The 26,920-nt window shown below is 41.3% G+C and overlaps 1 protein-coding gene across 1 annotated transcript; it reads right to left on the reverse strand.

The window, feature by feature from the left end:
- Positions 1-4,235: 4,235 nt before the first annotated feature.
- On the reverse strand, positions 4,236-26,132 carry LOC115790068 (mediator of RNA polymerase II transcription subunit 13-like). The gene is made up of 30 exons (XM_030743730.1): positions 25,240-26,132; positions 24,255-24,489; positions 23,018-23,186; positions 19,959-20,104; positions 19,664-19,861; positions 17,164-17,358; positions 16,927-17,083; positions 16,719-16,826; positions 15,904-16,620; positions 15,583-15,799; positions 14,894-14,924; positions 14,651-14,772; positions 14,460-14,550; positions 14,178-14,374; positions 13,894-14,093; positions 12,399-13,288; positions 12,137-12,304; positions 11,820-12,043; positions 11,496-11,691; positions 11,017-11,395; positions 9,411-9,627; positions 7,855-8,046; positions 7,504-7,727; positions 7,086-7,228; positions 6,844-7,002; positions 6,557-6,742; positions 6,320-6,465; positions 5,864-6,028; positions 5,467-5,567; positions 4,236-5,374 (listed from the first exon to the last, which is right to left on the reverse strand). Exons 1-30 carry the CDS (start codon positions 25,303-25,305, stop codon positions 5,242-5,244), a joined length of 6,372 nt encoding a protein of 2,123 aa, XP_030599590.1. The 5' UTR covers positions 25,306-26,132; the 3' UTR covers positions 4,236-5,241.
- Positions 26,133-26,920: the final 788 nt, after the last annotated feature.

Consider the following 26,920-nt stretch of genomic DNA (forward strand, 5'->3'; position numbering starts at 1 on the left):
AATGGCCCCAGACAAATTGGGCTACCCTTCAATTGGATCCCATTAAGCAGAACATAAGACGGTGATTGGATGAAGCTTTGGGATGACATGTTCTCCTCGATTAGCTAATTCCATTCTCAATAACTATCCAGATCCTGTTAGTGTGGGCAGGGTTAAAGCTGCTCCTGCACTGGACGTTATTCACTCAGCGAGCGATCTATTGCCCTTTTTGACCTTAAGCGCCAAGACTAATTAGGCAACTTAAAGCAGCTTCTTCAACATGGAGCTACAAAGACTACTTTAGTGTATTCATAGATATCAAAGGCCCTGCATGACCCACCAAAACAATTCTTGGAGAATTTGCAATGTCCTCTTTTGGACTCCTTGTCTGAGTTTTTCTTCTCTCTACACTTGCTTCATGTTTGTCAGATAATTCTGCAAAAACAGGAATGAACACACAAATATGTATATATATATATATATATATATATATATATATATAAGAATGTTGAGATTCCACAAAATTGCTGTCACAGCTCCGCCCACCTTCAGCCGAAGCACTAATCAGGTAGTTGATTAAACACACCTGTGTTGGTGTGCAGAGCCTTTGAAATGGGAGGTAGATGGGGATTTAAATCTAAATCACCAAACAAGCTCAACCAGCAGCAGTTTAAAAAGTCAGACGTCAGTTTTAGCAAAAAAAAAAAAAAAAAAAAAAAAAAAACTGAATTGACAATTTAGGTTTCAAATATGAGGACATAATAAAAATAATCTAGTCCTTAGTAGGTAATTGGGTAAATACAACCTGAGAGGAAAAAAAAAAAAGATGTCATATTATCGAAAGTCATTATTTATTTAAATAAAATAAAGTAAAATGTAGTAAGTAGACCTTTACTGCTTCCACGGGAATAAAGAGAGGAAGTAGCAGCCAGGTGCTGCCCATCAATTGCACTTGATTAACTGATCATCAGCAGGTGTGGTCGTCTTTATGAAAGCAGAGGCTTTGTCAGTTTCTGGTCTGGAGCATTCAGGTGTGTGTTCACAGAATGCTGCGTCCCGGGATGTTCACAACAGTATGAAACCATGCAGTGCTCGAAGAAATTGCATGATGTTTGGGCATAATGCACAGCGCCACATCTGGTGAAAATCAAACACAACTTATCAGCACAAACACCTCATACCGACGGTCAGCACGGTGGTGGAGGGCTGATCAGGTGACCGTGAACTCAGTATAACAAAGTACTCTAGAGTTGAATGTGAGGCCGTCTGTTTGACGGCTGATGAAACGGGGTCATGGAAGAGGAAAACAGTTGAAAAGATTCAAGGTGTTGCAACGGCCCAGTCAAAGTCCAGACCCCAACCTGACTGAAATGCTGTGGGGACCTTAGGAGAGCTGTGCATAAACAAATGCGCACAAACCTCAATGAACTGAATCAACGCTGTAAGAAGAGCGGGCGATTCTGACTCTTGGGTCCTGGGCCAGTCTTTGGAGGGGTCGGCTACCTGCTGCCTCTGTTGATCTGGTGAACTTGCCCTTTGGCCGTGGGGGCTCTGGCTGTGCTCCCTCTTCCTTCTGCTGGGTTGGGCATGCGCATGTTATCGGGATGTGTGGACCCGGTTCTTCAGAGCTCCTGGGGTCGGCGGACGGCCCGGGGCTTCTGGGGAGCGTCGTTGCAGCTTCTCATTACCAAGTACGTTTCATGACAAACACACAATACACAGACATTTACACTCGCTCACAAACAAAGGAAGAATGTGTGCTTGTTTCTGTTTTAATTTTTATCTTTCAGGTGCTGTTTGTTCTCCTGTTGTTGTTGTTGTGCTTTGTTACAGACGCTGCAATTGGCAACCAATTATGTGTGCTCTGTTTTTTCTTCCCCCGTCCTTCTGTCACTTCTTTTCTGCCTGTCAGCTCCGGCATAGGTGAACTGTATCATACCAATATCTGTAATAAAATCAACAAAGAGAATGTAAAACAAGATGCTCCTCTTGGTAAAGCAAAAGTGTCTCCCTCAACACAGCATGCAGACTATATAATTTTGCTTGCTTAAACTGCCGGATAGGACAGGTGGAAAAAGGAAGTAGTAAAATTACTTTTGTGTGACTGAAGGTTTGGGTGGGCACCAGAAGATTTTCACGTGTCCAACTTTAGTGTTTAAAACATTTACATAGTGTCTCCACCAGAGAGCGCCAATAGTCATTTCTTTCAACTGAGGCCTTTTTTAATTGTCAAATTTTAAGAGTTCTTTATAAAAGACATTTGTAATACTGGATTTCTATATCTATCAATCCATGCTGTGGAGTTATTTATACGGTTATTAGCCTCAAAAATCCTTTAGCAGTCTGTTTATAGAAGGAACAAAAGTGCAGTGAATAAAGGTCACAGTGCTCTCATGATGATGCTGTTTTTGTAGAATAATCAGACAAAAACATGAAGCAAGTGCAGAGAGCAGAAAAGCTCTGAGGTGGAGGCCAAAACAGGAACTTCTAAGTTTTTACTGAACCAGTTGTGGTTAACCACTTTAACCCTTTTGGCGCCACTGTTTAAGTACCTGAGTCCTTTCTATTTAAACTTTCAGTTTCTTTTTTCAGCGTCAGACACAATCCAAATTCTGATTGTTCATTACTTACATACTGTCATCTGAAGATTAATTCTATTTTTAGGGTGTCAGTGTGTTAAAATTTTTTTTCCCATATCTGAATAGTTCAGGTTAAAATACTGAGCTTAGAACAGCAACATCACTGCACTCTGTAGGTCTGACTGTTTTGAATTTTTAACTTCCTGAGACCTTGCATATATGGAGACATTACATTTGGCCTTTCTGCACCTTATACTTCATTCTGCTTACATTCTGCTTCCAACGCATCCCAAACACGAGCTCAGGTTTCAGAAGGTTAAGACATGATTTTTATCAGAGCATTTCCTGGTTTCAGTGATCAGCTTCTATGTCTAAAGGCCTCCTTGATATTTTAGTGGTCATTCTTTTACTTGATTTTATCATTTGCTTCTTTTTTTTGCTTGTGTAAAGCACTTTGAAACCCAAAATCATTATTCTTATGATTTATTCTTACAGTCCTGTGAAACAAAGTTTTCACAGTACATCCCATGACTCAGTAGCTTGTAGAATCATTGTTGGCAGCAATAATTTGAAGTAATCATTTTCTGTATGACTATCAGTTTCTCGTCATTGTGGAGGAATTTTGGCCTTTACGTTGCTTCAGTTCATTTCAGTCAGGTTGAGGTCTGGACTTTGGGTCATTGCAGCATCTTGAGTCTGTCCTTTTTTTCAGTTGTTGTATTTTAGATTTGCTGCTGTGCTTGTGATCGCTGTCCTGTTACATGAAGCAGTTTCAGCCAAGCTGAAACATTTGAGAATACTTTGGTATACAGGGGTGTTCATGGCTGACCCAGTGACTGCAAGGTGTCCAGGTCCTGTGGCTGCAAAACCTGCCCAAATCATCACCCCTCTACCACCGTGCTGACGGTATGTTTGTGCTGATATAATTTGGTTTTCATCAAATGTGGCTTTGTACATTATAGCAAAACCTCTCCATTTTGGTCTCATCTGTCCAAAACATCTGTTCATATGCAGCTTTTCAAACCTAAGCTGTGCTACCACGTTCTTGTTAGAGAGAAGAGGCTTTCTGCCGGTAATCCAAACATGCTAAACTGAGGCCTATAGAGTCTAAAATGCAGTTCTTAGGTTTTTTGCACTTTCTCTGAGCATTGCAGAGTCTGACCTTGGGGTGAATTTGCTTGATGTCCTTTCCTGGGAAAATGGAAGCTGTCTGGAATGTTTTATTTTTGCAAATCTTTGTCACTGTATAATGATTGACTTCAGATTGTTTGGAAATTGCCTTATAACCCTTCCCAGACTGATGGGCAGCAACATTACTTCAAGACTTTTTTTTTTTTTTTCCCTTGGCATTAACACACACCTGACCAGCAAATTACCCAAACCTTTACTTTTATACAGGTTTCAAACTTGATGATCAGTTAATTAAGTGCTTTTCATTAGCAGCAACCCTCTTAATCCCTATGGATACAGAAAGGATGTACTGAATTCTCCACACTCGTCTTGTTAAATAATGACATGGCATGTATTCATCTAAGGCTGCATGTATCTCATTTTAAGACCTAAGGAGATTGATTATTTATATTTTTTTATATATATAATCAATTTCTTAATACATAAAATCTTAGTGAATCAGGATGTACTATTTTTTTTTTTTTAAAGATTTATTTTTGGCCCTTTTTGCCTTTGACAGATGTACAGTGAAGTGAGACAGGAAGGTGGGGGAGAAGAGTCGGGGAGAACACGCAGCGAATGGTCGGGACTCCATCGCCGAGCGGCATTCGTGGTCGCCTGCTCACACCCTGAGCCACCCTGGCGCCCAATCAGGATGTACTTTTCACACAACTCTCAGCTGTCGTATAAAGTCAAGAGGAATGAAGGCAGTAAGGTAGACACTTTATTCCTAAAACAGAAGCTGCACCATCAGTAGCGGCACACAATTACTATGTACACATATACACACACAGTTACCTAAATCTGTTATATAAAATATATAATCTGACAATGTACCTTTTTTAATTCCTCTTCAGAGCTCACTGAGTTACTGTGCAAGAGACTCTGGAGCCAAAGTAGACAGAGAGGTAAGTCTCATCCACTCATTGGGTGGGACACAAATGCCCAGGCCAGCTTTTACTTCATTTTTACAGCATGGCAATAGAAAGGTCTGTACCCTTTGAAAAAATAATATTCTAAAAGCAATCTACAGCAAATTCACTTGAACAGGTTTTTCGTGTTGTATTTGAGAAAAATTACACTTTTTAAACCAATTCCTGTACAGTGAGATGTACACACCCTCTAGGATTTGTAATATATAAAAGATATTAAGCATTAAAAATTCCACATTTAAAAACTTACAATAAATAATATATGCAGGCATTTCATTAAGATAAAATTTCATAGATCGCAATCTACAGTCATTAAAAAGACATTCTCCTTTATGAAACGTCCCTTGATCATCCAAAGTGATAAAATGGATTCTTGGCATCTGATTGATTGATTGGAAACTTCCAGTTAGAGTTCTGAGAGATACACCAGGAGGAGGAGGAAGAGGAGGGTGCTTCGTCCACATTTGCCCTGATGGAGTGTGAGGTCCTTTCGAGTGTCGGAGAGTCTTTGTAGCAGGAAATCCATAACATGTCTGAGCGATCCCTCCAATCAAATCTCAGCAGTTTGATCCTGTTAGAGTTCAGAGCATGTTCATGATAAAGTTGTACATCTGGGTGAGCACCACAAAGTGAACAGGCAGACAGGAGCGCCGGTCCTGGGTGGCAGGGTCACACGTCAGCCAGGAGAGGGCGTTATATTGCTCTAGAACAAATCTGATGTGTAGGAGGAGGACACAGAAATATTAAAGTTATGAGAGAAGCAAATGTCTAAATACTTTAAAATGGAGTTTGGTTATGGTTCAAACCTGAGCACATCAGAGGTGTGGCTAGAGTCCAGGGGGTGAGAGTGTTTACTGTGCAGAAGCTCATCTGACTGGACAGAAGACACGTGCAGGTGAAGAGAGGCCTGAGAAAAGAAAGATACAGATACTAATTAAATCCAAGTCTTCAGAGTCATTTATCTGAGTGCCAAGTTCTTTTTAGAGAGGGGAAAGATCTGCATGTACACCTGTAACAACTGATTACAGTGTTACAAACACTGACCACAAGCAAAAGCACTGATGGGTCAAATATTAGCCTTTAATGTTTGGGATCTTTACACAGAGGCAATTTTAATATGTAATTTGTGTTGACATTTTGTATTTTTTGAAGATCAATAGTTTAAAAAAAAAAATTGTAACCATTCTTGAATGTTATTGTTACCTTGAGAAAGAGTGGGCACTGGTTCTTGGCTTGAGGGCAGGCTGACCAGAACCAGTCAGGCAGCGGTCCAGCCTTTGCTGTAGAGACAAAGTAACCCAAAGCCATTGGCTGCTGCAAGATGTTAAGCGCCTCCTCATGGGACTCCATCCGATCTGTACTCTGACCCTGTGAAACGATGTCAGTAAAGTCAATGATCAATGAGTATAACGTTATCACAGCCAAAACAGTCACCACAATCAAGCCACTGCAACACTGAGAACAAGAAGCTTATTTGTGCTTTACTGAGGGGCAATCATTTTTTTTAAATATCAAATTGAGGCAGAAAAGAAGAAGCTGTTAAAAAAAAAAAAGTCAGTGGTTTATCTATCACAGCCTATTAATCGTTTTTGTATCTGACACTCTGTATTGACTGTATTAAAAAAAAAAAAGAAAAAGAAAAAAAAAAGCATGACAGACCTTGCTTCCATCTCCCCCCTGGTGATAGTGGGAGCCCGGGGAGTGAACAGGGGAGGTTGTGGGGGAGTTGGGCAGAATGTTGATGAAGTCTGGATCCACGATGTCTTGATCAAAAAACTCTAAAAGGCTCATTCCATCTGATCCATCTGTGGAAGTGGGGTGGGGGGGTTATTCTGGCTTGCCAACTCTAAATGTGAACAGAAATGCATTGTAGTGGCTCTATGATGAAAAACATACCAGGATTTATGGGGTTAAATGTATCGATGTCGATGGGCTCTGAAGTATTAGTGTTGACCTGCACCATGGCTGAGGTGGGGAATACCAGTATGTGTGTGCAGGACGTGTCCTGAGGGGTGCTCAGCTGCGATGTTTGCATGTTTAGTGTGGTGCTTCGACCAAACACTGAACCTGTCGACACAGAGTCTGCAGAGACGAGATGAAGGAGAGTGGTATCATATTTGAAGGCTCTAAATTTATAAAACTAGCTAAACTTTAAATATTATGTAATCAGTTTTATCTTTTACCTGGCATAATGACAAAGGAACCCTGAGGCTCCATGGCAACCAAGCAGGCGCTAAGGATGCTGGGAGTGTCAGCGGCAGAGATGCCGCACATCCTACACGTCTCCTTCAATCGCTTACTGAGGGACTGCAAGTTCCTCCTGCTCAACAGAATACTCCAGTCTGAAACAAAGAAGATACGAGCACATTAATGTGTTCCTATGTGTAAACTGCCCACTTTACAAACACTGCAGGAGTAAGTGTACCTCTTAGCTCGCCGTGGCCCATCCTTCCAAGGCGCCCAATTACAACCCTCCATGGCAGTGATGTCAGCTGCACCAGGCCAAGGCACCACTCCCACAGCTTCTGCAGACCCAGCCGTCGGGCTGAGCCCTTTTTCCTGCGAGCCCTGCAGTAACAAAGACATGCTCTTATGAGCTACTGTTTTACATTTTAGTTTCAAATCTCTTCTTTTCGGTTCAGTTTGTCAGCTACTTTCCAGAGTGTGTTTAGTTTTCCCTGTTTAAAAGTGTTTTATTATCTTAAGACTGAAACAAATACAAATTAACAAGCTATTATATTTTTTTTTTCTCTGAAGTCTAGTTTTTAATTTTCATTTTTGTTAACTAAAAGACTCTTTATTTGGTACTGAGGTATATTTTTTGTGAACATGAAGTCAGGCACCTGTTGGGTACGTCGATGCTAATGATGCAGGTCTCCAGCAGTTCTCCATGTTGGTCCGTGCAGGAGGCCAGCAACCACCGCTGGTCATGGGACAGACAGTAGCCGACAAACAGGACGTTGTACTTCTGCGATGCCTCACCAAATGTCTCCCCGAGCTCGGTCTGTTTGTCTTTCACGGGAGCCAAAATGAAGGGTGGCGTATACAGGCGCAGACACTCGGGCCTCTGCACAGAACACAACACTTGCTTAGGTTAAAAAAGAGCAACAACAGAATGTGTAACACAATGTCAGACTGTGCTGGGCAATTAGCTTTTATTTATTTTTGTTTTAAATGATAGTTTAGTTTGTTACCTCTGGGTTCTTAAGTGCCATGTCGATTGCAAGACCAGGGCCAAAGCCCGTCAGAGCCTTGAAGTTAGTAGAGTTGGGAAGAGGCCGACGGCACTGAGTGAACACAGAGAAAGCCAGGGACTTGAGGTGCTGGCTGTAGACGTGGCGTCCCCCACTGTGCACCGGCTGTAGCAGATACTGGCAGGGAACAATCTGACACGAGGGGAAAACAAAAACAAAAGGTATTTTAGGGAGGCCTCTGATACTCACTGTTTATGGATTTGTTAGACTTAAGCTTCACGACACACTGGTGTTTACTGAAGTTTCTGTTTTAGTCACAGATTTGTGGTTGTAAAATCAGAAAACTAACATCTTGTGTCAAAACAGTTCTGAGGAAGACTGGAATGACAACTGCCTCTGCTTTCTGACCATTACCCACTATGTTATAGTACAAGAAGCATTAGGTAACTTTGAATGTGGTGGACTATGGAGCAGAACAAGGAAAACCTGATGGTTTATCTCCCTCATTTGCTCAGTTTGTTTAGAACACAAACTGAAGCTTTGTGTATGATGCGTTTTGAAACACGACATACTACACTGTGTATAATGTAGTTTAATCACCAAAATAAAGTATCTGGTTCACTTAAAGATCAGAATTGTCTGTTGGTATTCCAACCAGAGAAATGCCAAAAACTTCTCTGTATGTCTGCTGTTGTACTCACTGAATCAATGTCTACACTTTTGGTAAACTGTGCACAGGATCACTGCATATACTCCAATATCATTCAGTAAAAAACTTCACTCTTCTATAACTTATTAAAATTAATGTGCCCCCCCCCAAAAAAAACAAAAAAAACATTTGATCACTCAAATATAAACTGCACATATTTGAGTCTGTGGATGCCCCCCCCCCCTTCATTTAATATATAAGACTTTGTGAGAAGACTTATGCAGCACAGTACATCAGTACCATGACCATACTGGTAAGTGTGAGTCATTATTATAGCAATTATAATCGTAGTATGAAAACCTCACACGGTTTCTTGAAGAAGTACTGGTGTATTTAATCTTGTGTTTATATAAAATACAGGTCAAACCAAAGTGTAACTTTACTAAAAGAATACTGCCACATCTTAGCTTGAAGGAAAAGTTAACACATCTGAGAGATTAGCATGTCTGCAGTGATAGGACTGAATGGATATTAGCCCACCCCATTATGCCAGTGTTGTACTGAAACCATTAGCACATTCACACCTCTTCTCTTTCAGAGTTCCCTCTGGCATACTGATGCAATCTTGTGTCACTATATCACAGGTGTGGCAGTTACCACCTCCATTAGTGCCTGCTAATGATTTCCCTGCTCCTTCTCACCTCCCTTTGTGCCAGCTGGTAACCCGCTCTGTTATAACCAAATTAGTAAACTGAGCAGATGTGGTAAATCTGAAGATTATATGTAGAAAAAATATAACTTATTTTGTGAAATACTCTAGACTCCATTTTGTATATACTCTGCCAAATATTTATTCTCTTAAATCCATAACTGTGAAATAATCAAATCATTAAAAGTGCTGTTCTACCTGCACTGAGACAGCGTTTCTGATGCAAGCAGGCAAGAAGTGGAGCATCTCCATGTAGCAGCGCAGCAGGCCCATCGTGTAGGTACTTGAATGGACCTCTTTGTCTGAGTCTTCATAGCTGAAGGGGTCAACAATGTACACGACTATAGCAGGCGGGTAAGATACAGCATGAGACTCTCCGTCTGTTGGCTTACCCACTTTTTCTCTCTCCATTGTGCTGTTAAAAAGAGGCAGATAATTACTAAAGCTGGTCAATAAATTGTCTTCATTAAATCTGTCAATGTTTGTATTACTGTCTGTTGAGTGCAGCTGAAGCCATTTCCACTGCACCCACTGCACCCCTGAACTTTTTCTAGATATTACTTGAAAGACGTGCACATGAAAAAACTAAATGTTCAATGTTCATTGCAGTCAGAGCAGACATTAGCCGGTCTTTAACCTGCCAGCTCCTTAGTACAAAGTCCATATTCTGGACTTTGTGGATGTGGACTTTGCAGTAGGCAGGATACAGAAGACTGCCAGTGAATGGTCATCTTTATCCTGCCTCCTGCATACTCTGTTCAGGCAGTTCCCTCACCTATTTCCAGTGGTGCAAATTCATCTTAAGTTTACCTGCTGTGTGCTACATGTAAAAGAAACTGTCCAAAGTTCATATATGAAAATGGCTTGAGCTAAATCTTGGTAGGCATATCTCCCATCAGGAGAAATTGAAAAATTTAATTCCTGAGATGAAAGCAGAGAGGTAACTACCAAACTAAAATTTAAGACACTCAAAAGCCTCTTTCCCACCAACAGGTTTCCGGAGCTGGAGCCATGAATTGAACCGTTAGGCGGGTTTTCCACCGCCGAAGCACTCGGTGCTCGGCCGAAAAACGGGTTCAATTCCGGCCCCGCAAACTAGCTGGTCTGGAACCAGGAACCCGTGCGTGACTGCCATCTCAACATCAAGTTTTCTACCATATTACATGTGTATTACATGAGAAAAGCGAAGCGATTTTCACGGCTGTGAATTAGGTTGGGCTCTAAGGCTGAACTTGCTGCTTTGTATCAGTTCATATCACAGATAAAAGGACACAAAGTGCGTACTTGTCGTCTTGCTCTAATTGCTGTTTCCCTCTGTGCTGCACACAGATGCTGCAGTAGTTTGGTTTGGACCGTAAAACGTATTTGCAGCACAGAAAGGGGAGCGTGTTCTCCCACGTTTGTGCGCTTCAGCTTCCGTGTCCAGACGAGGACCCGCCCACACTCGTACGTAAAGGAGCAGTTCACAGAAACGCGGTGGGAATGCGGGCCCGTTCTTAAGCGTTTCGCCGGTTCATTGGGATCGGCACGGGAACTTGCTCCGGCTCCGGAACCTCGGCGGTGGGAAAGTAGCAAGAACTGAGACAGGACAACTGGCATTTGCTAAGTGTGGTCAAAGATTCAAAACAACATCCAGTGCACGAGTCATCACAGTTCACAAGTTACTGCCCATAAAATAATACATGACCTTGTGCACAAGTTGGGTCAAGGTTTACTAAAATCCAACTAACACGCTAGGATGCTTTGCTATGGCATGGGCTCACCGGTCCTTTGGCCAGGTGAGCCAACAATGGATCTAACCTACCTCTCTGGGCTTTCAGTGGGCCCTTGAGACTGGTTGGCAGATGGTCCGTTTTCAGCCAGGCCCCCTGCGCCCTGCGAGTTTGACTGGGGTCCATTTTGAGAAGTGCCACCCTGCAAGCTTGCTGTCCCAAATGGCGAGAAAGAACTTGGCTTGGCTGAGGTCATTCCCCCGATAGTCTGTGAGCCTGAGGAGGAAGAGGGAGGGGTACTATTGACCTGGACAGGCTGGGCAGAGCTGGTGCTGGAGCAGGTAGTGTTGGTGCTCTGGAGCCCCGATGAGGTGCTGGAAGAGCTGGAAGTCTGGGAGGAGGACACTACTGTGGTAGGGTTCCGCTGGGACAAAAGGGAGCTATCCAAAGACTGATCTGACAGGTATGGAGCTGAAATGGATCCCAAAATAAAAATAAAATGATTAAAAGTATTTATATAAACCAAGTGATTTTACTTGCTTTGAGTTTTCAGCACAAGTAATCATGTTACCTAGATCATAGCAGCACACTTGAGCAAAGAGCTTGAGCTTATTAAAGGCTTCATTGTTTCCTTCTCTGGCGGCCATCTTAACAAACCAGTCACTAAGGGGCTGCTCTGTCATGCTCCTGCCTTCTCTGGTGCCAACCTTCAATATGCCCTCTGGGTGACTCTTGCAGATGGGCCTGTGTTGCCCCAGCTGGCATGCCTGTTGAGGAAAAAAAAAAAAAAAAGAGGGAGTGCAACAGTGTGAATCACTTCTGTAGAGCTACAAAACTGTTTTTGTAGACATGTCAGTACAGGAAGGGTGAGTTTTACAATCTGCCAGGTGCATACCTCATACATAGCACTTAGATCTTTGAAAAAGGTCTTGGCCCCACAGAGCAGAGCCTCATTATCTGGGCAGATGACAACATATCCCACATCTCTCTGGGAACCAAAAGGATCCAGGAGAAGCTTCTCCCAGTAGGGCAACCCAAAAGGAGACAGTACTACAAAATCAGATTCGTAACCAACCAGAAAGGTCGGGATGGGCAGAGGCTCAGGAGACTCATCAGTACCTGTGAAGAAAAGGAGACAAGCTAGTGTCTTTCAAGACAACAAAGCAGTAAATCACCACAATATTCTATAAATCTCTAAAACACTGCACACACCATATGATCCCCTCCCAGCCATTTTGTGGAACTGCTGCCAAGTAAGTGGTCCCTGAACACCCCAAGAGCGCACACTCCTTTTCTTCTGAATGGTGTCCTGCAGTACAGGCTGGAGGGACAGCAACACCCGGAGGACATCCACAGAGTATAGTTTGCTCATATCTGCTGCTACAAGAGGAAAAACAAGGAAGTATTGAATTCCTGCTGGAAAGCATAAGGGAAAATTCTACTTTTAAAGAAGCAGTAATGTGAGAATACATACATTTGCGTTTTGGCCACTGATGAAGACAGGTGCTTTTTACTAGTGTTTCATCAACTTTGCCTCCTGACATATTGTCCATGAACTGCCTGCCATGCTCCAGTGCCATGTAGCAGTCGTTATAACAATCTCTCTCTTCGACCCTCAGGAATGAACTGGGAGCTGAAGTTGGTTTGGGGTACTCTACGCCTGCCATTGGGGCAAATGGATTGGTGCATTGGTCCTGCAGCAACAGGATTAACTCATCTGGAGGCTTCTCCTTCAGGCTGCCAGCTTTGTGTGATGTAGAAGCTCGCAGCTCTTCAAAACACCGCTCAGTGTCTCGAGCGGCATCTGAACCCCGTCCCACCACATCTAGTTCATCCTCTAGAAAGAGCCCAGCTGACTGGCCAAAGCGCCGATTGGCGACAGCGCTAAAACCACAAGTGCATGAATACTGGGCCTCGCCATTGTCCTTGAGGTATACACCTACATCTGCTCCTCGGATGTTCATGTTACAGACGCACACACAACAACTGTCAAAGTTGCAATCCTTGAAGAGGTTCATGACTGACTCAGAAAGTATTAGGGTGACGTAGAGGCTGTGAGCCTCAGGGATTGAGGGTACGGTTGCTGGTTCAACAGAGCTGAGGGGTCGGCAAGTGGAGGGTGTGGAGGCAGGAGAGTAAAGGTCAGAACTGTCATATTTGAGGGAGCCCTGGACGCTGGATGGGCCACGTGGAGTCCTTGGAGTGCGGGGGGTACGAGGTGTGGGCACGGAGAAGCGTGGTGTGGCTGGGGATGGTAGGATACCTGCGCCACTGTTGCTGGGGGGAGCACTGCTGGACATGAAGGGTGGGTGGGTCTGCGGGGTGTAGGTTTGGCTATAGTCAGGCTCCACACTGGGGACATTACTGTTATATAAAAGATAAACAATGATTAAGATTAATTTCATGTTGTGACATTTGGCTATTAAACAGTTTGGCTGGAGTATTCTTCACAGAAAGTGTGTATGTACTGACAGTGGACCTATTATGCTTTTCTGCACTATAGACACTGTTACAATGGTGGATGTACATAATAAATATGGCCAAAGTTTAAATAAAGTCATTATATGTCCAAGTACTCCCAGTGAGCCAAAAGCTTAGGCTTCAGACTGCTCTAAACAATCCATGTCAGAGAGTTGTTTGTTTTGGTTTTTTTTAATTAGTATTATTATTATTCCCTTGGCTCTGTATGTCACAGTAGGTAAAATGGCAGCCCTACCTACCTCCTGCTCAAACCATTTGGTTTGTGGCTCCCCAAATAACAAAGCTGGTTTAATAAAACAAAACTGTGCTAAAATGCCTTGTTTCAGACATAAGGATTATTTTGAATATAGAGATGGAAATAAGCATAATGGGTCCACTTTAAATGAAACTTTACTGAAAATAATTCAATCTGTAAAGAACAGTGCTTGCTTAACAGATCACACATACAAGAAAAAAGTTAATCCAATGTTAACAGTAAATGCATTTACCTGTCTTTAGTGAGGAGATTGGCACTGGACACTGGGGGTATCAGGTCCATTTTGCCCAGGGTCCAGCTCGGCGTGTACACAGAGTCTTCTGGCAGTTTGATAGGCAATAGACATTGGCTGGGTAAAGTCTTCAGAGGGGCGTACATAGAACAGCCGATGAACGACTGACACGTCTCTGGCTTGTACACAAATGAGAAGTCCTGAAAGCAAAAACACTGGTCATTTAGCAATTAAAAAAAATTCTACGTTTCCTGTCTACTTGACTATTGTGTGCCATGTTGTACCTTTATTTCAGATGGCTTAGGACTGCAGAAACCCTCCTCCACCTCTATCTTAAAGTGGTTGTTAAGTTGGCTGCCGTCCAACAGGGTGAGGCCCGCCCCTGCTTCCAGGCTGTCCTTGCTGCCAGAGTTCATGGGAGAATAACCCTGCTGCTCCAGGGAGGGCGGGGTGGGAAACATCTGGTGCAGGTCTGCTGAACCTAACAAAATGACATTATTACTTCTCTTGAAACAACATGTTATGTAGTTATGATGTATGATGAGTAACTGAGGTTATTTTCTTACTTATGCAAGACAGGGGATCCAGTGTAGTTGGTTTAGTTTCTTTACAGCCAAACTTGTCATCTGTACCAACACCAGCTCTTTTGGATCTAGGCTGTGCAGCAAGGGAAAAACAAGACAACATACTCAGTACATCTGAGAGTCTTAACAGGCTTCATGGGCAGACATCTCAATCAGCTCCTGAATGCACTTACTGCTAGCTCATCTTCATCGGAATTGAAGATTTTATCCAGGTCACTGTAGGACACAGCCAAGTCGTTCTCATGGATGAGGCTGGTCGAGGCTGAAGGTTTACTGCCTGAAGGACCCTGACCATCTGCACCACAAAACAAATTTGAGGACATATTTTGAATAAAAAAAAAACAAAAACACACACACCCCACGCTCACAATTTTATTTATTTGAAGTTGAAAGCATACATAGAATAATCTTCTCACCATCTGCAGAAGTTCCAGTTCCTTCATCCACCTGGGTAAAAAAAAAAAAAAAAAAAAAAAAAAAAAAAAGAATTACTGTCATGGCCACTTTCATTAAATTACCACTATTTGTACTTGTATACAAAGCATTGATTATTAAACATGTTCCTAAAATGAAAGTCACTGTTTTTGCAACCACATGCACACCGTGGAGCGCTGTTTTTGTGAGTTAGCGAAGACACACCAGGGTGTTGTTTTTCATACATTTCCTCAAAAGGTCCAAGATCATTGCACCGTTTTGCTTTCTTTTTCAAATCCACCAGAGACTTTGATTAGAAAAGTGGGACTCAATTATTAAGATGACTGCACACTCTTGTAGCAATTCACTAGGGTATACATACCAGTACTAGGAACCAAAATGTACTTTATATCAGTAAAATCTGATGGAGTAAGCAAACAAGACTATGAAACTGACAAGCATGTAATAGTGAAGTTAATTAACAGAACCTGTAATACAGACACATTTTTGTTACTGATACCCAGCTCAAAATATCAGCACATGCACTCTCTAAAGAAAACTACTACTTTGTAGCAAAGGGAAATGAATGAACAGAACTGAATATCTAAATTATTTACTTCCTTTAATGTAAAACACACAAATATACAAAATCACCAGTTCCACCACATACTTTACAACAATCTTAACCCACCTTGTGTTTCTTGTTTCCCTCCTTCTCAGCTCCTGGCTTATCCTTCTTCTCAGTAAAGCTGAACTCCTCGTCTCCCTCTACAAAGGCGTAAGGGTCTGGCTCCTCACTGTGTTCTTCATCTCCTGAGGTGGAGGCAAGATGGCTGTTTCTTCGCTGGGCGTATGTCCTAATCAGCTCTTGGGACACTTTCAGGGGATGCGAGGAGCCTGACATTAACCTGAGGGGGGACATTATTAAAACATCCAGAGATATTATTTTTAAATTGACTAAAAATTAAACTTTTGTTTTCAAGCATCTGCAGATGAGACATGAGATACTCACTCTGTGACAGAGACTACACTATCAGTTCCTCCACCACCCCCAGAATCCTCTCGTATTTTATCTATAGGTAGCTGAGGTGTCAGGAAGTTGTAGGCCTTCTTCTGAGGAAGGAGAAAATATTTCCAGGGATTATGGGTGGAGTCTTCACTGGGATTGATGGCTGAACCTACAAAGACAGTGGGTTCAAGGGTTTCATTGTAGTTTGAGGGAAAGGACAAAGCCATAGGCATGTTCTCCATCTGAGGCTCCTCAGATGAGCCCTTTGGTGGCATCTGACAGGGTTCCACTGATGGTGGGTAGAATGGTTGGTGAATGGGTGTGGACGAGTTCTTCATGCCACCTGGAGTCATGTCACCTTCTACATGATCGCATGGATGTGGGCTGAGAGGAGGGGGAGGCGGAGATCCAACAAGGTCTGCAGGAGGGCCATGCGTGTGCAGTGTAGGGGCTTTGGACTGCACTGTGTCCACATGATGCAGGCTGGGATACGAGCCCTCTTCCTGTGATCGTAGGCAAAGCCTCTGGGCCTGCGGCTCCAGGGACTGCTCTTCGCTCACAGAATTGCGGTGGTGAAAAGGTGTCTGCGGTCTCTTCTGTTGCTTCTCCCCCTTCTCCAGCTTCTCACCCAGCTTGTGCTTGGGGGCTGGCTGGGGAGGCTGTCCTGATGAAGGTGGGTGTCCTGAGGTGCTGCTAGATCGCTGTTTCTGATTCTTATGTCTGTTTGAAATAAAACAAATAATGTTCCTAAAATACTAAAAAACAAAAACAAAACAACAACAAAAAAAACACTGGTGAATTTATTCCACTCAACATACCTTGAGCAACTGCAATGCAGCCTGTGAGTTGGCTCCACAAAATCCCAGACTCCTGTTTTTTCTGTCTCCTCCTCACAGGTTCCATTCGTCAATGTAGTAAACTTACTCCTAGAAAGAGTAGGAACACAGAAATGTTATTATCTGAATGGAGGTAAAACCTGAACAAAAGCAAGTTAAAAAAACAAAAAGAAGATTAAACAAAACATACTTGTTCCCTGTATGGTTTAGGTTATATTCCTGCCACACAGATTCCACCATATGGCTGGCCATCCTGCGAGGAATTTTACCACCATGTAGAGTGTTGTTAGAGCTGTAGCCATCGGATGCAGAGGACAACTTAAGCCACTTCTGGGCAGGCTGATAATCTGTGGGAAGGTAAGTTAAAAATAAATTCAATAGTGTTGATATGCCAAATCTTAAAAAATTCTGCAGCTCCAAATCGTACCAGTCTGAGCCTCCTCTGGTGACGTTGGAGGAGTCAGAGTGACAGAGGACATGGCAGGATCTCTGTGAGCAGCTTGGCCCTGCTGAGCACCACACAGGCTTCCTGAGGCATTGGCTGAGCCCTGAGGGACCACAGTAGGGAGGTCCGACAGAGGGAGAAGCACCAGGCAGGAAGGGTAAACCATCCTTACTCCCGCTGAAACCAAAACCATTCATTTATTTTAAAAACTCAGCATAAAGTGTGCAGAATTGAACAAACAAAATACAGATTTCTAAATGCAACAATGTTTTGATATGACTGACTCATTTATTCACTATCACTGTAACAATCAAGCCTCTCTGGATGTTTTTACATTGGATGATTGTTTTGAAAAACAATTCTCTAAAGTGTAAATATTTTATCTGCAATTGGATTACATAAAGCATAGTTGTGTGATTATTTAACCCACAGAGGATTACTATAAAAAAAAAAATTAATGTCTCTCCAAAGAACCCAGGATAGAGTGAACAACTTTATTTATTTTAAAGACTTTTCAAGGCTCTGTTATAGCCTGTTATATTGTGGAGTGATCTATACACCTCATACCTGCCAATACTCCCATTTTTGTTTTTTTGTCTCCATATTTGAAGACTCCCAGTGCCCTCCCGTTTTGCTGTTTTCCCATGAAATAATTTACCCAAACTTTATTATGAATAATTGTAGGGCTACACAATTGACCAAATCTAGCTCACGATTTTGGCTTCCCACAATTAAATGAACGTGGGATACAGAAAATGTGCTCCACAAATAGAAAGCAAAGCAAAAACGAATCAAGCGCTCCCTAAATCACTGATAACATGTCTGAATGTGCCAATCACAGCTGTTCCCTGCACCATGAAGTTTCCTGGATTAGTCTGGACGAGTAACACTATGTTTAAAAACAGATATACAACAAAATTCAAATATATGGTATAGCAGAAGGAGCTCATCCCTTGAATTGGATCATCATCTGTTGTTTGGAAATACTTCAGATTTAGGGCAACTGATGTTTTAAAAAAAGACAACACAGCTAACTCAACTGCCTGAGAACACACCACACACTGCAGTATAGCAAATGCATGAAGGCAACGCAAAACAATGCAATGGTTGCCAATCATCTAACATCAACTTAGATGTCCATAAAAGTGAGCCTGGACAGTGCATCAGTGTATCCATCCAGCTTACAAAGATGAACTGAAACCACCAACAAGTTGCATTCAATGAGACCAAACATAGTATCCAATAAACACTGTGAGTAACAAAGGCTTCTGGGGAAAAAAAAAAAAAAAAAAAAGGTCAACTTACTTAACAGCTACGTTATCTGCTCATGCAATTATTTTTCCAGGGATCTCGCAGCTGTTGATTACTTTTTATCATGCAGGTACAACAAACTGAGTGAAAGACTATATTTTGCTTCTAGGAAATGTACTTAGGTTAAGTGAATAATCATGACAAATAACTGATCTTAATATTGTTCAAAATAATCATTTTGGCCATTATTGTCTGGCCCTAAATAACTGATATACATGAATCCTTAAGTTTCATCTAGTCATACCCAACTTGCCAGACGAAGTACAGTCTACATACATGATCCACCCACATATAATTTCAACCATCTGTCAATGCAACCTGGTACTCCACATCCTGTATCAAGGGGTGTGTGCAGCTATTCTTTCCACAGGTAGCTAGTTAGCTTAATATTTTAGCTGTAGCTTTACCAGTTTAGCTCCCCTTACTGAGAACACGTGAAGCTTTAAGACACCTTAACATAAATAACAGTGGATTTTTTTCCCTATGTGTGACTTGCGCAATGTGTGTGAAAAGCTATGCACTGATTTGAACTTTCTAGATTGTTAACTCAAAAGGGAAACATAGAAACACAACTCTTTCCAACCATTTTAAATTTGATGCATTACAGCCAAATTTTTCCATCAAAATGAGCTGGAACGGAACTTTTTGTGATCTGCAATAAATGTTCAGGGACTAAGTGTAAAACTTTAAACAACAACAAAACATTAAAATTTCTTTTAAAAAAAAAAAAAAAAAAAAAAAAACTTAGCGTAGAGTCATCATTTAAGTCTGTGGTTTCTCTAAGGAACTTTAGCTTAAAAAAAAAAAAAAAAAAAAAAAAAAAAAAGTTTTGCACATTCTAGAGATCAGAACCAGAACCATGGGGGGTACATACAACCATGATACTGTGCCTCCACCTCCTCCTATTCCTCAAATAAACAAAAACAAACCCACTGTACTCTGGATTTTCAATCCTAAATGTTGGCAGGTATCTTCATATGAAAATGACATGTCATATTAAATTTATAATACAATGACAATACGAGATACCATACTATGAGAAGACCAAATTAAGTAATTTGTTTTTCACCTGACCCAACAAATAAAAGAAATATCACTAAACTTACCTTACCCGTCCTTGCTTCCATTCAGTGATCCATCACCACATTATTAATATATTAAGAAGCCTTACCAACAAGGACCTCCACAGCTGCCAGGGAGTCATCCTCCCAGTCTGTATCTTCCATCTTGTCTTCCTGGACCTCCTTGGGATTGGGGCTGATGGGATAAAACTGCCTCCACTCTTCTATGAGCTTCTGAGTAGGATGGTCTGACATCTTGAAAGCTTGGCCAGTGAGGGTCCCATTCAAGCCATAAGGGCTCAGGATGACTGTAGGCCAGAAGAATTAAAATATTTTAATCCTAATACAAGACCTTGGTCTAGTTCAATTTAACTCATCACTACTGTGCAAAACTCATAGTCCTACCTTGCAAGGGGCTGGAGCTTTGCTGTGCAAGGCTAAGGTGCTCCTCGCTCAGTCGCTGAAGAGGCTGATGCTGCGCAATCTCCACACTTGTGCATACGTTGCTGTCCCCATGTACGAAGAAGTTGAATGCACAAGAAAGATGCTCACTGCAAGGTGAATCAAAGACAAAAAGAGGGATTATGCTTAGAAAAAAAAAAGCTCATCAGTAAGTTAAAAAAATACCACTGGGCGCACACTGAGAACACCTAGAAGATAACAAAAACCACTGAGGAGCACAGAAATTATGGGTGTATTCTCTGTCACTCACTGTTGAGGAATGACAGAAAAGGTAGTGCTGATAAGGGTGAAGATAATGGGGAACCATACGATTCCTTTCATATTTGACTGGCCTCTTTGATTCATATCATGTTTTCAGGTGACAGTGGTAGCTTCCACAGAGACAAGGCTAATACCCCCAATCAGATTGTGCCTGTAGCAGACACTCTGCTTCACCACAATTTTTAATTAAACTCTATCAATATGAGGCACAAAAATACATGGGAATTTCTTATAGCACTGAAATGTTAAAACAATGCTCATCTTTATTTTCTAACCACGTCTAGAAGACCAGGCGGCTAAATTCACTAAAATAGTACTCGTTGACATGATTTCTGTAAAACCACAGTGCAAACTCAGCATTTTCCAAAGACTGCTGTGTTTACCAGTCAGAGGGCAGGCGACAGCAAGACTGCCAGACTCCTCTGTTAGAGGTGCAGCTTCTCTGCCACAAAACACACTTGTGGACCTCTTTATATAAAAACAGAAGCTAAAAACCAGTGAGCAATAAATCACCTCCTCTACTACACAACAGTCTTTTTATACAACTGCTAAAACTCTTTGAAACCATTGACAAAGTAGCCAGAGGGAACTAAGCCAAAGGCTTGTGCATCAAACAAAAAGTCACCCTAGATGAACACACACACAAGAAACACTCAAATGAGCTTGTCAGGGAAATCTAGGGTCCTTCAGGCCCCTTATTCAAAAGCAGATGCTAAATCTATGTCACCACCCTTATGTACAGAAGGGTAAGGAAATACAGCATTACACAATTCCATTTTGAACCAGACACATATTTATATGTTTCTGCTGCTAGTTCACCTTAAGCTTTTATTTGTACAACAACAACACAGACCAGTTTTGTGCTTTGGAAAGATGTGGACACTAAATGCCCCTCTATAACCTTCTGAGGTGATCATTTTTTAAAGCCTACAATTTCACAGGAAACTAAGAATGCAATACTGTTCTCACTGGTTCAAACAGCAAGAGAAGCAACTGTGACAATGGACTGATTTATTCAATTTAGTTTCATGTTATTCCATGTAAATGACATCACCTGTCACAGTGTACAGGTAGAGCTGCACATTTTGCTAGAAGCAGAGCAACACTGCATGGAGGGTGCCAGCAGTTTAGTGGTATTTCACACTTGCTACTACAACAAATCACCTTAGTTTGTGACTTAATTTTGATTTTACAGCAAGCAGTGTTTGAGTGAATTGTCAATGTCAGAAGAAGGGACTCAACAGTGCCTTCTCACATGGCTTTCCTCTTCCTCTCTTGTTCATTATGTTAGGTTTAAAACTCCAACAGAACCATTTATTTCACTTTCAACCGTAACAATATGTTATCATCTTTCTTGATCAATTGTTTCATCTGCTCTGCTTTATGAGTGGAGCGAAGAGCAGAGTGAAACAGAGAGCAAAAGAACAGAAGAAATACACTAGGGTGGCTGTAAATTACAACAAAACACAAACCCACACTGAGCTGAAAAGGGCAAATAAATTAGATAAATAATTAGATGTTTTTCTTTATTCCAAGGTGTTCTAACAGTATGAATAAATTCATTATATTTATGTATATATGTATTTATTTTTTTGTTGCACAACTTAGTCAGATGTTGCCAGTCTTTTATGCACAGTGACTGTACAACTTATTAATTCAACAGTGTAATTGGATGGGTATCTGTATCAGCACTTGGCATGAAAAAGATGGATTGGTTCACACCAAATGAAACGGTATGAAAATGTGTCATGCCATAATCCATCACATCATTACATCTTGTTCAATTTCAGGAATCTGATTTTCTGAGAACTGAAGGATCTTACAGAATCAAAGAAACATGGATCTAGTTGTACATCAATATCATTTACAACAGACCGCAGTGTACCTGTCATGTATGTATTCAGGGTGTATATCAGAGTTGCAGATGCCGTATTAAAAGCAAAGCTGTGGTGCCACGATTACATTCAAAAAAAGTCTTAAAAGTATGCAAAACAATTTTCCTTATAAGAAAATGGTGTCTCATCTCTAGAAACAAATATAAGCTTACAACATCACAGTTGAAACAATACAGCTCCAAGCATCATTTCCTCAGCTGAATTCCAAACGGAAATCTGAATGATTAAAGAACGTGAAAAGCCAGAAACTGTTATACTAACTTTAAAGCTATCAGTACCCAGTTATGCTTTCCTTGACAACACGTAACCACAAAATATACGCACAACAAAAATGACCCTCTGTTTAACATGTCTAGCACATGCACGCTTCAGTTCCTGATTACTACATGTGTCACATTTCATGATACTTTCTTCTCTGTGTAAAGAAAACCAGGAAAAAACAACCCACACATGCATTAAATCTCAACCAACACTCCATCAGCAAATACTGACTAATGTTCAACCCTTAAGCACAAGTACAATTCATGACACTTTATTCCACTGATGGATTTACCCTTAACATTATTGAAAAAAAACCAAAGAAAAACAACCTGATGCATGCGTAAGCTCAGCCTTAATGTGGAAAGGAACTTCTGCTGACACTTTGGTTCATAGTGAACTTATTCTTGTCATGCTCTGCTCTCCAGATAGCAGACTAGGGCATGAACATGCTCTTGTACCAGTACAACAGACTGAATTGAACACACCACAGTTTAGAGTTGTGAGTAGGCAACAAGAGGAGCGCCAGGTTTAATTTAACAATGTGTGGAATGCCATACAACTTTGCTATAAAGGAGCAGGACATACCTTTTATTAATGATCTTTTCCTCCTTTTGGTATGGCTTGACAAACCACTTGCCTATACGAACAAAGCCCCGGTTCATGAGACAACGCTCCAACAGGTTGTGAATGGCTTTGAACAGAAGCGTTCGACACTCGTAGGACAGGCCACTTTCCCATTCACCATCCTCTTCACCTGAAACAAGGCAGATACAAACAAGATGACTAACAATCAAACCTCTATTTTTCTGATAAAGCTAATCACCTAATATTAAATGTGCTAGATTGGTTTGACATACATGTGTAGACAAACAACTGACCACAGTAACACCTGGTGTAGCCCATATAAACACAGGAAAACATTTAATATTAATAAGAATCTTAGTTGCTGTTACATAATGACATGATCCAAAATAAAAGGCTTCAGCCTAGTTACTGACTTATGTAACTGAAAGTGAACTATTTCGCTAAATTACAGAGAAATTATTTTGCAGGTGAAGCTTACTCGTGCTATGCTTTTGTGGTCATCAAGGGCTTTACTCCCTACCAAGCAGAAAATTAAACTATCCAACTATCTTTGGAGATCAGGAGAGATTTGTAAAATTGTTGCCAACTGTCTCTTTAATGAGCAGTTCCTTTAATTAACACTTCACCCCACCTGAGACAGAATACCTGTGTATCAGCTCTTAAGGGTACTTTTTTCCCTAAGATTATGAACATCAGCAAAGCAGAAATGAACCTCCAGAAATCAAGAGTGTGTCAGGTGGCGCTGATGCACAACAACTTGCTCTAATCCTACCATGCAAGTCTGTGCCTCTGTGGCTGAGAGCCAATCAATCCCACAAGGCTTTAAAAACTTTAAAAGACCAGTTTGCCACAAATCTTTAAGTTTCACAGGCTGTTATCAGATTTTGTATCCTTAAAAAAGAATTAATAATATTTAACGCATTTTAGAATGATTGGCCTCTCTATTGACCACAAACACAGATTCCAAAATGTAATCATTTTGTGACAGCAGCTCTAGAAAGTATTTTATTAATATCAACAATTACACACTTGAATTTAATTTTGTTCCGATGGCACTGAACTAAACTAACTAACTACCAAGAAAGGATTACAATACACATAATTTGGGGTAAATCACAAAATTAAATAGTGTTGCTGTTTAATTCAGTGAAAGAAATAAACATTTCCATCTAGTAAACTCTGATGCTGTCAGAACCACAAATCCTGTGGAAGACATGGAGAGGTTAAATGTACTTACTTAAGAGCTCATTGTGGATAAGCTCTGCAAAACTGGGGTCATCACCCCACCAGAAAAGCCAGAGCTCTCTGCGACCCGGGGTGTGGTGCCTCCTCCAAACACTCAGCACATCTGCTGCCAAGCACCGGCTGAAACTGCACAAGATCGGGTCCTCCTCAGTCACAGGAAAAAGGATAGGCGAAGAGGTGGGTCCTTGCCACACAAAACGCCTCCATTTTATTCCAGTCAAATCAGCCTAAAAGAGAAGGAAAAAAAAAAAAAAAAAAAAAAGATGTGAGAATTAACAGAGAATAACTGCAGAGCATTAAGCCATTTGTCAGCAGTTGATTGCAAAACTATTCATGCTTCTTGACCTAAGCACACAGCAGTAAGATAACATTACACTGCTTGAGCTGTTAAAATTACTTTGAATAAATAAAACTGAAAATTGAGGTTTGTTTACTCTGTTGAAAGTTTTGCTGTACTCTGTATACTTGCCATGGTGATCATGCCTGAAGCCATAATACATAACTGTAAGGAAATAATTTACAGCTAACAATAACAACCAATGACAGACCTGTCAGTTTTAAACCACACTGGCCTGGCTCAAAATGGTTGGTGACAGACACAATTAATTTGCATGGAGTGCAACTTAAGTTAAGGGAAAACAAACTGTTCAGCTGGTTTTAAAGAATTTGCTCGTTTACTTGTTCTTTTTACCACCATGTAAATAACGTTAACGCTAACAGAGTATTTTAGTACCCAGTACAGTGTAAACACAAGATCATGCCATATTCATGAACGAGCCTTCAACATAGCTGTCGTGCAGAATGTGCTCGCTCTGTTCTGAAAGTTGGCTCAGATCACGATTTGCAAGTTGCAGGCCCGATGCCTTCACTCCAATCTGCAACTGACGTTACAAGGCTTGTTGCCTTATTAGCCAAAATGGCTTTCTGGCCTCTCAGGATTGCTAACGCTAACGCTAGCTCACAGAACAGAGTCTTACCAGGCAGAAGAGGTTGGAGTGGCAGTCCTCCAAACTGGCCCCGTTTGGTACAAAGCACGAACTCATCCTTTCACTGCGTGATTGTAACGTTAAAGTCCATTTTCTCAATCACCTTCGGGGAGGGGGCAACAGCCGATCTGAGTAACTCGCTTGCGAAGCGACGTTCAGCTCTAATTATCCCGTTAAAGCGCTGGCCACAACTTGCTAGCTCCAGCTAGCTGACGCTAGCCAAACAGTCAACTTCTAACCGGCGCTAGCCACCACCACCACCACTAGCCTGGCAGCTAAGCTAACGTTAGTCAGACAGCCAGAACGCGTCAACTGTAAGCTTCTCGCTATACGATTCATCAATCCTATTTGAAATGTATTGTCTGATCTGGTTAGCCGCAAGCTTGCTGCTACACCACCTCAACATTAAAATAATCAACGATAACACGGCCAGGAAAGATTAACATTAAATAACAACCCTGGAGAAAGTTAAATGCGCAATAAAAACATGAGCTCAAAAACTAAAAGAAAAACTTCATCTCGAAAGCTTAGACCCTAGTATGCTAATGCTAATGCCAGCTAGCTGCTCTGAAACAATTTCAAAGCGGAGGAACTCGCCCCTCCTCCCCCTGAGCTAGCCTAGCCTGCTAGCACATACGCTAACATACCAGAGCTCCAACGCTAGCTCGCCAGCTAAATAAAACAACCAGCTACGCCGCCCTCCGTTTCACCAAAACCACCATGGTGCTCCGTCATATTAAAACTATCCTTAAAAGGTACGAAACGCCCCCAAAACAGCGTGACTACTCATCAGCTAGTCTTCTCTGCCTGCTCCATAGGTCCTGCAGATTTCCATTATTTCAGTTCATGTATTGAATTCTTTAATGGCGGCCAGGAGGACAACTCTGCCTCTCGGCTCCTATTGGCCAATTTGTGGCAATGGGGGCGTGATCCGGCTTCAAGTAGCTCCATGACTTCACAGTTTACAAGATGAAAGCTCCGGTGCATCTGTCATGCAGTGGTCACTCCTCTGAGTGATGCCTGTTAGCGGACATGTTTCACTGTGCAACATCTGCTGCATGCGACGGTTATGGGAAATATTTGGTAAATTATTAAGGGGAACATTTGTGTGTGTGTGTGTGTGTGTTTTTTTTGCATTATTATATAAAGGCTGTAATTGTAAAAATAGAATTATTCTATTGTCTGACTGAGCTGTTTGCGTTGTGCATTGAATTTTACTGCGGACACGAAGTCAGCTAATTATTGTTATTAATAAGATCAATATTAATAAAGTAATAAACAGCAAAAAAAAACATTACAGGTCATGATAAGTAAACAAAGTGACTTATAATAGTGAGATTTCAATGTACTTTTCAATGAAAATTTGTAAAAAAAAAATATATATATATAATTATACTTTTTATATTTTTGCATTGATCCTTGATAACCAAACTCAAAACTACAAAAGCCCATTGTCCTAGATGAATCTACAAATATCTTGCCACAGTTTATAGGTGTGTGTACATTTCAGAACAGGTGGATTACAGTCTCAGTATATAAATCAGAGATCACAGCTTAAATCGTTATACTGTTCTAAACTAACAGCAAGAACAGGCCTAAGCGGATAAAATCAAGGGAGGATGTTAAATAATGAAGTAATCTAGGTCAAACTGTGAAGACAAAGATGAATACG

Source organism: Archocentrus centrarchus, chromosome 13 (assembly GCF_007364275.1).
Source record: "Archocentrus centrarchus isolate MPI-CPG fArcCen1 chromosome 13, fArcCen1, whole genome shotgun sequence".
Taxonomy (NCBI): Eukaryota; Metazoa; Chordata; class Actinopteri; order Cichliformes; family Cichlidae; genus Archocentrus; species Archocentrus centrarchus.

Bases quoted from the DNA above. Each gene is read 5' to 3' on its own strand.
- LOC115790068 (XM_030743730.1), bottom strand. From the start codon at position 25,305: ATGAGTTCGTGCTTTGTACCAAACGGGGCCAGTTTGGAGGACTGCCAC. The intron at 17,084-17,163 runs GTACGATTTGGA...ACCTTCCCACAG, and splicing joins ACCAGAGGAGGCTCAGACTG to ATTATCAGCCTGCCCAGAAG. The intron at 12,305-12,398 runs GTATGTATTCTC...TTCCTCTTGTAG, and splicing joins TCAGTGGCCAAAACGCAAAT to CAGCAGATATGAGCAAACTA.